Source organism: Medicago sativa, chromosome 5, assembly GCF_051527215.1.
Source record: "Medicago sativa cultivar Bolivia chromosome 5, Bolivia_mono, whole genome shotgun sequence".
Taxonomy (NCBI): domain Eukaryota; kingdom Viridiplantae; phylum Streptophyta; class Magnoliopsida; order Fabales; family Fabaceae; genus Medicago; species Medicago sativa.
Window position 1 is genome coordinate 14,508,560 of NC_140753.1, and position 12,721 is coordinate 14,521,280.

A 12,721-nucleotide genomic window follows, 5' to 3' on the forward strand; every position below is an offset into this window, starting at 1 on the left:
CTCACTTATTCTCTGAAAGATAAAAGAGTGATGATTTTGTGCAATGTAGGGAAGACCTTAGAGATAAAAAGAGTTCTCACAAATATATTTACATTTGCATATATTCAAGGATACTAGCAGAGCTCGAAACTCGGAATCTCTAAATTCAAAATTTGTTCTTTTACTACTGGACTAATACCTTAGAGTTCGAAAATTGAAATGAACCAAAAAATGGATTTTTATTTCAAATTAATCATGACACATGAAATATCCCTTATACCTAAAACATCTTTCATCTTGGTTTTTTACTTAAAGAAATTAATGGTTTAACTGTTCTTGCTCATTGGCATCACTCCGTAAAATTTATTTTCCAAAAGTTGTTGGTACCTTTATGGTTTTTTTTTAAGGAATTGAAAAAATGCACTACATATTAAACCAAAACCTTAATTCATCATATATATCAGTCATCTCATTTATATTTTGATATCTCCCTTAAGTGTGGGATTCTCTGCGACTATAATATAGAGACATAGCCAAATAAGGCCAGAAGGATGCACAACATGCTAAAAATATGGGTTTGTTGTGGTTTCATACAAGGATTTTTTTTCCCTTTCTTTCATGAGAAAGCAAGGATTAAACAACACATAAAAAAATGAAGAAAACAATTCATCGTAATGATCGGACTTCCGCAGGAGCCTAAATTGAGTTGGATAATCACATTAGACTAAGAGAAACTGCACAAGTGAGATTAACATCACACCTTCATCCAAATTCTAAAGACATTAGATATAAGGGTCACCTCACTTATATGTTTTCCACTTTCTAATATTGCATCCAATCTGAAACTTTACTGATATAACACATATTAACATCTCTCCCTTTACGTGTTAGACTCTCCGCATCAGTGATTTAGTAACATAGGCAAATAAAATCAGATGAAGTCATTTAATGGGAAAAAAGGTCGGTTGATGGTGATTTAATGGATGAAGGTTTATGTTCTTTTAGTTCATGAGAAGTTAGAAAATAAATTAGAAAAGGAAAGAAGATAAAAAAATTAATTTGAACATGAGCGAAACAATAAGAGGAAAATATGTATTGTGTGTTTTATCGGTCAGAGTATATAACAGTTTGAGTTACAGGTAATTATAGGATTCTGTTGAAAAGTTGAATTTTTTTGGGTTATTATTATTAAAGACTATGACTTCATTTAAAAAAAATATTGCATCATTTTAAAATGTATAATAAACATCTATTTTGTAAACTCATCTACATTTTCCATTGTCACATCCCCAAAGACTAGACATGAAAGAATTTGAAATAGTAGAGGTCGAATAGAAAAATACAATGAAAGCTAATGACATCCAACAACAAAGTTTTACATAAAAAAAAGGTTAATTAAATAAACATTCCATATAAATATGATTTTTTGTTTTGTTTTTAGTCCCTAGAAATAAATCACATTTTTAATCGTTGTAACATTTTTCTTTGAACTTTTTATGGACCAAAATTGTTGACGAAATTTTTTACAGTGACTAAAAATGCTGACGGGAAAATTTTACAAGGACCAAAATGTGCGATTTATTTTTGTAGGAATTAAAAATGAAATTCTTGATATTTATAAAGACCTTTTAGTTAATTAACTCTACGAAAAATAGCAAATGACATCCAACCACCGACAAAATAGTTCATCATAATGTTGAGTCCACAAAGGAAGCCTACAATTGGTCAGAATATCATATTATGTTAATAGCAATCACACAAGTGAGACTGACACCACATCTGCGCTTAAAATGTCTAATAGAGCAGTGCTCTAGCAACACTCTCTTTTGAACACTATCTCTAATACTCACTTTCTTATTGGTTTAAATCATTGCGGATCGTCACTTTGTAAATAGAACTCGCATAAAGTGGTGGGACATATATTTTTTTCATCCAATAAAACAATGAGTTCTAAAGAGAGTGTGCAAAAGTGAGTGTTGCTAGCATTCAATGTTTATTTTGGCAACTCAGCATAACGCGTCTACAATTTTATAATCTATAAAATAATAAAGATTGACTAAAAAAATAGCATAAAACCGGATGTCATCCAATAACAAAAAATTTAGATAATTTTTTTTTAATCAAAGGACATCTGAAACTAACAAAATAGTTTATCATAATGTTATGACTTTCAGGGAAGCATAAACTGAGTTGAACAATCATATTACGTTAAGAGAACCCATAAAAGTGAGACGAACACCCATGGTCATTTAAAAACTTAAAGCATTATGTGTATGAGTCTCACTTATAGTTTTCTTACCACCTACTCATTCATATATGACAAATTAAATTCTCTCTTAAATGTGAGACTCTCTACATCTGTACTTGGTAACATAACCAAATAAAAGTCATACTGAGTACAACATGGTAAAAAAGATAGATTGTCGATGATTTCATGAAAAGATGTTTCTATTCCTCTCATTCATGAGTATAAAGAAACTAAACCAAAAAAAGAAATTTTAACTTGAGAGAAATGGTTAGGAGTAATTAATATACCATAAATTAGACTCAATTAAAAAATTGCAATACCAATTTAAAATTTCAAATAAACATGTATTTTGTCAACTTTGCAAAACACATATGTATTTTTCCACTGTGAAGTTCCACCAAAGACCAAAAGTTAAGAAATTTGAAATAAGGGAGGTTGAATAAAAAAAAAGCATGAAAACGAATGATATCCAATAACTAAAATTTAAAACACAAAAATCAAATAAATGAGATCTAAAAGCTAACAAAACAATTCATCTTAATTTCAGGACTTCCAAGGGATCCTATCTTGAGTTTTATAGCAATATTAGACTAAGAGACAATACACAAGTGAAATTGATATCATTCCATCTCGCTTATATGTTGTTCAAAATCTACCCTTCCATCCAATATAAATTTTTAACTCACACTTGACACATTAACACCTCTTATTAAAATTTGCAACTCTCCGTGTCCATAATTATGTGACATAGTCAAATAAGATCAGAGGAAGATGCATTATGTTTAAAAAAGTTTGTTGGTGATGGTTTCATTGCAATAGGTTTATGTTCCTTTCTTGCATGAGAATGGGAAAGGAAATTAGAAGGAAAAACATGGATACCAAAAAGGAATTTGAAAATGAGAGAAGCTAAACGAAAAAAAAACAAGTATTGCGTGTTTTGTTTATGAAAGTATAGGAAATAGTGTGAGTTGTTGATAAATATATGAGTTTGTTGAAGGAGTTGGAGATTTTTGGATAATCATTTTATCAATAAAATTAGATTCAATTAAAAAACGCCACATAATTTTAAATAAGTAATAAACATGTATTTATCAACCCTGCATAATACATCTTCAATTTTCCATTATCATTTGCCACCATCAACCAAAAGAAAATAAATTTGAAATAACAATGGTTAAATGAAAAAAAAAATCACAAGAAAGAGAATAGCATCCAAAAACTAAAATTTAAAATTGAAAAATTAAAGACTTAGTTGCAGTTTTAATCCTCTATTTTCAATAACTCCTGAAATTGGTCCGTTCATTTTAAAATCACTTAATTTTGGTCTCTTTCTCCTATTTTAAGACTAAAAAATAGTGATGGGCATATTTTAAATGATATGCCATACAATCTGATGATGTAAAATGATCAATACTAGGTGATTTTGAAAATGGAGGGACAAATTATCACCATCTATAAGTTTCAATTTAAATATGACATATCACCATCTTTAAGTTTAAAAATCTAAAAGAGGGACCAAAACTAGGTGATTTTGAAATGGAGGGACAAATTATCCGAGTGAGTGAAAATAGGATGACCAAAACTGTAATTAAGCCAAAATTAAACAAATGACTTCCATAAACTAAAAAAATAGTACATCATAATGTTGTGAGTTTTGAGGGATCCTATATTGAGTTTGATCATCACGTTAGATTAAAAGAAACCACACAAGTGAGTTTGACACCACATTTTCACCTGAACCTTAAGTCATTAATATATGGGGCATGTCACTTATATGTTGTTCAACATCTAAAATTGCATCCAATGTGGTACTTTAAATCACACTTGACACATTAACCTTTTTCTCTCAAGTACGAGACTCTCTGCATCTGTAATATACCACCAAGAAGTACTATTGTTTCCCCCCACAAAGTTGAATTGGGCTATGATATTGTCGTTGGACCGTACGGGAGAGCCAACACTGGTGTGGATTGACTTATTAAACACAAAGCGAGTGCATGATACCACATCTTCATCCAATATACTAAATTTGGCGAAAGTCTAGCCCGTGCTTGGCACGGGTTTCCAAACTAGTTATATATAAGTTTTTTTGGAGAAAAAAATTTGTCCTAATTTATAAGTTGTTTTATGATACCAATAAAACATTAAATGCTATTTTTCCTACTATACTATCAACTATTTATTACTCTCACTTATTTCAAATCTTTAATTTATCTTTTCTATACCGTTAATGAAGGATAATTTTATAAATTTACTTATAATTTTTCTTTGCCATACAACATTAAATACATTTTTTAATTTGTGTAAAATGACCAAAACATCGTATAATTTGAGACGGAGGGAGTGATATTTTATATTTGTAAAAAAAAAATACTATTATTTTATATTTGTTAACTTATCCTGTATTTTAAAGACAATTTCTAACATTTTTCTTGAATTACTAATATTTTGAGCACATAAGGCATAATTATATATACAATATACGTCGCTAGCCAACATATTTGAAATGTGAGTTTTTATTTTTTTGCACTAAAATCTTTAGTAATGGTGCTCTCTATTTCTGTTATGAAATGGAGAAATCTCAACTCTTATTTTACGCTTTATATTAATGAAAAATAATAATATTTGAGTGAGTAGGTCAATGAAAATAGAGTATATTTTAAAAAAGTTGTTTATTAAATTTACTTCTTAATTTATTAAAATAGCCTTAAAAGACGTACGTATAGAAAATGAAGGACTACATTAAATAACGACAGTTACCTTAAAAAATAGGGTCATGTTAACTAAGGACACATGTTAAGGAACCCAAAAAAAGCAATTTTGCATTGGAAATCATAATATTTTACGTAACTTTTAAGAAGTCAAATGCACGACTTTTGATGCGTATATTTCTATAAGAAATTTCTTAATATGTGCCCTTGAGGGCACAAGTTAACATTGACCTAAAAAATATCAAAAGGTGTACTCTAAGCAGGCATGGCTCAAGTGTATTCTTTCCCTTTGTACATGAAAGCTAACCCGTCATTAATTAACAATAATGATAATTTAATTGGCCAAATTTTTTATTGATTAGTGAAGTGGCAACTAGGGGAAACACCCTAAAGCTATGGGCTAGGCGCCAATGGTATGTTGAAATGTTAGACCAATTCAAAGGAATATTGCACAAGCTCAAACCCCAGTTTGGATAGATGATAAATATACAAATTAGAATGAAATGAAGTGAAATTGTACTAACTAGAACATTTTAAGGTTTATGAGTAGAGTATTCATTCAAAAAAAGTTTAAGTAACTTTTGAAGATTTGAACTCTTAACTCACAAGAAGGTAAACATATTATTCAGCTTTATAGGACATTTCTGAAACTGAATATATGAGATAAAGCTGAACTAATTTAACACTTGTTTGGATCTACGGCAAACCTCGAATATTTTCACGTCCCAATGCATTTTTTATGTGAATTTTATGACGAATTGTAATTTCACATGAGATTGCGAAGGTTGTAAAATTTCCCAGCTTTACATCCACCCTTTTCGTGTATTTTGGAAACAACAGTTGAATATTTGACCAAACATCTTACAAAACTAACACGTAAGCGATTCGCGAATTTGAGATAAAATTCCTTCGCGAGATATAGCATCTATCTTTTATGAAACTATAAAATGGAGCATAGGCTTAAATGTGCGTTTGGTGGGATGCCATCCTGAACTATTTTAAACATGTATTTTTTTTATTTTATTTTTAAGCCCAAATATGTCAACGTCTATATATTTTGTAGAGAATTCATACTAGCATAACATGTATGATCCTGGATTTACAGTTACCTTCACTTATTACAAATAAACATGTTTAAATGCACCACCACTTAGGTGTCCAAAATTATGATACGCCACCACATGTAATGTTTTTTTAATTCTCACAAATTGGACAATTAAGTGAATAAGAACCAAGAGCTGAATCTATTGGTTTGGTCCGTCCCACATGTATGTGTTCGACATTTATTTATATTTATATTTGATTGAATTGTAGGAAGGAATTATTGGCCACCATCCTCATCCTAGTTGCCAGCGTTACGAAAAAGCTGTCTTGCATGATTTTATGGACCCCTTTTAGTATAAACCAAATATTCTCTGCGCACAACTGCAAAGACTAATTTCTTAAGTTTTGTGGGATCAAATGAAGAGTAAACTCTTCCTAAAAGTCAGAGATGAACTATACTTTAGGGGGAATTCAGAAATTGATTTTTTAATTTCATGTAAACACAATTCGTAATTATTAGTTTGTTGATTACAGCTTTATTTGAACTTAATATCGATACTATCTATATGTGACCATCCATCTCTATCTCTTTGTCAAATAAAAATCTATATATCTTACTTTATATAGAAATATCTTCTATAACTCTTAAGACATTCTCAAAATTCATATAAAGATCGCATTCAACATTAACATTATGTTGAAGAATTATTTTTCAATTATTATTGTTAATGACGTGTGATATTAGACCAACCAACTTTCAAACGTTGGCAAATTTGAGAAGATTGAAAAGGACTTGTGTATTTGCCAAACTAATGCCATATTGGCAAATAATTCATTCTAAAAGTTTGGATCACTGTCAATTTTGGCAAATATTTTTAAGGAATAGACTATTCCTTCTGATTAGTCTATTTCCCCTAATAAATTGTCATTTTTATAATTTTTTTTTGAAAAATGCTAAACATCCCGAAAACTATTATCTAGAAAACATCCCGATGGCACTTGATTGGCTACTTATCACCACTACTTGGGTGATTTCCACAAATTCAGGATTTAGTCAACAATAGGTGATGCAGTTTCCCTGATAAATACACGCTCGGGATGTTTCCCGAAAAATAATTCGAGATATATAGCAAAACTGTTTTTTTTTACATAACCATCATGTAGTGTTATAATTTGGAAGGCGGTATTTAAAATTTTAAATATTTGTTGTACATCGTAAACTCTAATTGAACTACTCTGCAATCGAAGACGTAAATACAATTGATTGAAATTCTTTATCAAATATCATGTGTTATTGTCTTTTAAATATCTTGTAACAAGTTGTTTTTTTAACGCATACTAAATATAAGCATGTAAAGGAAAAATCGAAAAAGGTGAATTTTAGCCACTAGACTATCTAAAAAAAATATATATGCATGTAAAGATGTTTAAGAAATGGTTACTAAGGTCATCTCTAATTGAGAGCTTAAAGAGGTGCTAAGTTTTCAAGTACCCTCCATTATAGACATGAGTACTAATAAGAATAAAAGCTAAAAAAGCACTAATACCAAGATCAAATTAATTTAAGATGTTTGTACTTCCACCAATATCACCGTGACATTAAATCTGGGCCACACAAATCTGTGACATTAAATCCGTGACATTAAATCTGGGCCACACAACACATCCATGAGTACATTTGTGTGGCCCAGATTTAATGTCACGGATGTCACCCAAGTGCTGTCCCAATATTTTATAGTAGAGGCCAATAATTTTGATGATGGTTACATAAACATGGCTCAAGTTTAACCTCTAACTTTAAGATTTATGATTTTGCTTCTTTATTTTCCAATCCTTTGATGACAAATGTGTATGGCAATCTAGTAGTGTGATACATAATACAACAAAATGAGAGGGCAATAATTAGCACCAGCTAAGATACTGTACAACTAGCTAGCAAACCTCCAAACCTTTAGCCATCTTTTGTTCATAAATAACAGTACTATTCCCTTCGGTCCAGGGATGAAGCCAGGAATTTATATTCAAATGGTCCCCTTCTACACTAGTATGCACAATTAGATAAACTGAAATTTGTTTTTTAGTTAGTTAAGGAAAAAAATTCTCTCTAATTCTATCTTCACTAAATTTAGTGACGGTTTGAGGTAAATATTTCACATTTTCCTCTCTATTTTCTTTTGCTTATATTATTAAATAAATTTTATACTTTAGAAAACCAAGACTAATAAAGATGGGTAATTTTTTATATAACTTTTCTATACCAAGGATCAAAATCTATACTAAATTTTTTCTTATACTAATAAGTAGCTGAAGTATTACTCTGAATTCAAATATTAGTAGCTGAAGTATCACTCTGAATTCAAATATAAGCACAACAACATTGCCATATTTAAAACATAAGTAACATCTAGCTAACTTTACCATATTTAACGTTATTATTCCAAGGATAATTTAGAAAATACGATTTTTTTTTGGGTCAAGTTAACTTGTGCTTGAATGACGCAAGTTCAATATATAATGAAAAATAACATAAATGTATTGAATTTTCACTAAGATGCATTTCGCTGCAAATATCTTTTTCCAAAAAGAGTATGATAGAGAAATTTTGTACTTAAATAAACATTTAAACTTTTTTTTTTGAGGGAATAAACACTTTAAACTTTTAAATACACAACTTTGAAAATAATATTTCTATATCCGAATTCTTAAGAGGAAAGATCAATTTTATATCTAATTTCTTAACAGGTGATGTATAGCCTTTGTTTAACATTTTCCTAGGTTATGATTAACATCATAAACATACAAAATGTAAGAATATTCTCCAGCTGCCCACGTGATTAAATGAGCCAAAGATGGCTTGGTCAGCAATTAGATAATCAAGTGTTATACATCAAAGCTCTTTTTCAATGTTATTATTATAGTACTAGTCCTTCGATAGAATATTCAATTTCCAGCCAAGTAAAGTTTAACTTAACATAAAATAACAATCAGTAACAGTAACTATGAATCATTTAACAATGGATTAAAGGTTCAATTGTACATAATCACATTCACTTTCTCTCTCCATCATCTCTATTTTCCTGTTGGATTGTGTACACTTCCTAATTCCTAATTTCAACACAACAGAAATTCAAATGAAATAAAATGGAAAAGTTCAAAAAGAAATCAGAAAATATTGAACAAGAAATCTACAAATTTGTGCCGCCAATGCTGTCAATTCATTCTCACACCATTCATATATTGACCTTGGACTGAAAGATATTTGGTTTTGTCTCTATTTTCTCAATCCTTGCCAAACAAGAAAACGGAGAGAATATCGGCAGCCGAACCTTCTCGTCTCTGCTATGATTCTCACTGAAGAAATATAGCCATGTCACATGTAGTGAACCTAGATTAATATGAACAACAAAGATTTAGATTAAGGTTGCATACACTTATTGAACAAGTGTGTACTATACAAGTGTTATTGTATAAACTATTTTTGTAATAGAAGAAGTAATGTAGTTAACTGTTATCATAGTTGTAAACTCTTTCTTATACTATTTTTATAAACTCTTTCTAATAAACTATTTTCACATACTATTTTACAGCTTATGGCTTACAGCTTAATACTATTTTACAGCTTATGGCTATGTTACATACTATTTTAATAAACTCTTTCTAATACTTGCCTTGCTTCAGTACTGGTGATAAAGTTCAAAACGGCGTAAATAAGTTCTTCTATACACATCCTAAGCATATAACGGGTGCAGAAGTAATATTCAATGCTAGTTTAGTCGTTTATCGATGTATTGAAAAAGTAAAACAACTCAAACTTACTAATGGAATCAGTTCTTGGTGTGTCTTTAAAGGAAATCAAGCTTTCACGTAATCAGCTCCATCACGCTTTCTTTTGTTATTCCTTGAAAAGAAGCAGATCTGAGCCCAACTCTTTTTCTGCTTAAGTTGCTGTGGTTTAACATCTTTCTTATCCCTCTTCTCCACATACTCAGCCATGTACTGAACAACAGCCTAAGATGCACCAACACAATAAATTTGAGATTTAAAAAACATAATCGTCTTCGTTAAATTGAAATATATAAAAAAGAACTTGATTACAAAAGAAAGTATTAAAAAATACCTGTGCTCCCTTCTCAGCTATTTCTCTAGGTGGAACCTCAAGAGGATTTTCTTCCACTCGCAAGACACGTAGGTTTGTTAGCATCCTAAATGAATCAGGAAGAACACGTATCTGATTATTGCTGATATCCATTTCCTCAAGCAATTCGAGGTTCCCAATTGATCTAGGTAAGTATCTCATGTCAGCAAAATTATTTCCAATGTTCATCTTGACAAGAGAGGTAGCGAAACATAAGCTCTCAGGGATGGACTCAAGCTCATTGAAACTCACATTAAGTTCCTTCAGGTTTATCAATGTTGACATTGTTGTAGGTAGTTGTTTGATGTTATTGTACCGCACAGACAAAATCTCCAAACTCTCAATCTTCCCTAAAGCTTCTGGCAGGGCTTTAAGCTTATTATAGTCAGCATGAAGCTCTCTAAGGGAAGAACAATTACCAATAGAATGTGGAATTTCTTCGATATCATTAGTTTCCACATTCAACACTTTGAGGCTAACAAGCGACCCTATAGAGTCAGGAAGCACTGTAATTAGATTTGAACTCACATCAAGCTCCTCAAGACGTATCAATCTGCTCACAGAAGCCGGTAAAGTTGTTAAACTGTTTCCCCTCAGATATAAATGAATCAGACTTAAGAGATTTCCAACAGAATCAGGAATCTCTGTGATCCTATTGGAATGTAAGTCCAATTTGGTCAATGATGAAAGGCCTCCAATTGTGGAAGGTATAGCCACAATCCTATTCTCTGATAAATCAAGAGTGACCAAACTAGATAACTTCCCTATAGAATCAGGCAACCAATCAACTTGGTCCATCAACTTGCCCTGGAGCTTGAGATCACGGGTTCCTTTCTTCACAGAAACCTCAATTAGGCTAGCAAGTTTAATCAAACTCAACTTATCACCATCTTGACCTACAAAACAACATTCCATCAGCACAACATTCCATCAAAGTCAAACGCAGCCGCAATTGAGGCAGCATCAACCACATTAGAGACCACAATTCTCAACGATATCAAGAATATCGACACAACCGATCATTATCATTACTACCACCATGGTTTAAAACCTTGAATATGGCTATTCAAACAAACAATAATATAAATAACTAAATTGCAATAGTGAAATATTATACCTGCAGCAGTTGTGGATTTCAATGATGAATCCATTATTTGTGGTTTGGATGAGAAATTTGTTTCAATTCCAAACCCATTATGGTAGAATGTAGACTTGGACTTGCTCACATAACTATCATCTCTTGTTAACAATTCAGAACCCTTAGCAGAAACATCTTTCTCCACACGAACCAAGGAAGAAGAACCAGCACTTGAAGGAACCTGCTTATCAAAACCACTTCTAGAACCAGAACCAGAAGCCAAATTCTTCGAAAAATTCGTCGAAACCATGGAAGCAGAACCATTAGAACCAGTAGAATAACCAATTTTCCTAGAAATTGAACCATTAGAACTACCACTTGGATTTGAAACACAATCAGAAGCTCTCTGAATCAATTCATCAAACAGTGAATGAACATTCTCAAGATCAAGAAGTTTCAAAGCTTCCCTCTTCTGTTCATTACTCTGAAAACACACATAATTCTTCTGCATCTCTTGCAAAATCATGAAAAGTTCATCAGGCACATCATTTCCTTTACTCTGTCTACCTATAGAATCAAACCTAAGTTGATCTTCCTTTTCAACATTCAAAATCAACCCTTTTGCTGCTTCAACTTCATCAATCCCTGGTCTAACAGGTAAAGATCTATGAATCCTCATTATCTCTTCAACCACACCATCAACACTATTCCAACACTCCATTTTTTTTTTCACAACCCAGATTCTAAAAACTCAAAAAGTTCAAAACTTTAACGTCATAATGAAAACCCAATTGAAAAATAAACCATTTTCTAGTATCATTCTCCCTTTTCAGAGAGTTTTTAGCATTTTTAACATAAAAACGCACAAAAACATCGGTTTCTGCAAAACAACACAAACAAAAAAAACAAATTTTTGGACACAAAACGACAGAACAGAGAAGAAAGTCCTTAAAATTTAAGGATCTGAATTGGTTTGAATTTTGTGGTCTCTCACAAGTTTTTTGCAATTCTTGTTCTTCTTTCTTCTAGTAGTGTTCTGTTTTTCTGTTGTTGTTTTTCTAGTTGTTGTATGTTTTGTCTTATGCGTTATTTTGGGTAATGACGAATATACCCTTAGGTGGTTAGTGTAATAACGATGGATGCCAGCGTGTTGTTTTTGGTTTTTCTGTCACGCCCGCGGTTTTTTTAATTAATTACCTGATTTATGACATAAGTGCGGCTTTTCTTAATACATTCCGAAATTTCCGGATTTAGTCTAATTACAACACTACACTCCTACAATACTATTGCTAGTATTCATAACATACAATGGCAAAAACTAAATCAGGTTTTTTTTCCTTCCAATCAAGTTTTGAACTTAATTTAAAATATAAGATATGTTGTATACTTTCTTTTCTTTATCAAATTATAAAGAGTTTGACTTTATGATCTTAAAATATGAAATTCAAATCAACAAAATTATTAATAATAATTTCTCCTTCCATAGTTAAAAAATAAATAAAAGTTTCTACAACAATATGTAATCT

At 31.1% G+C, this 12,721-nt stretch overlaps 1 protein-coding gene across 1 annotated transcript; it reads right to left on the minus strand.

The window, feature by feature from the left end:
- Positions 1-8,970: 8,970 nt before the first annotated feature.
- On the minus strand, positions 8,971-12,225 carry LOC146920351 (plant intracellular Ras-group-related LRR protein 4-like). Its single transcript, XM_085713766.1, has 4 exons — positions 11,235-12,225; positions 10,100-11,013; positions 9,799-9,990; positions 8,971-9,367 (listed from the first exon to the last, which is right to left on the minus strand). The coding sequence occupies exons 1-3, from the start codon at positions 11,914-11,916 to the stop codon at positions 9,835-9,837; spliced, it is 1,752 nt and encodes a 583-aa protein (XP_085569892.1). The 5' UTR covers positions 11,917-12,225; the 3' UTR covers positions 8,971-9,367; positions 9,799-9,834.
- Between the last annotated feature and the right edge of the window lie 496 nt (positions 12,226-12,721).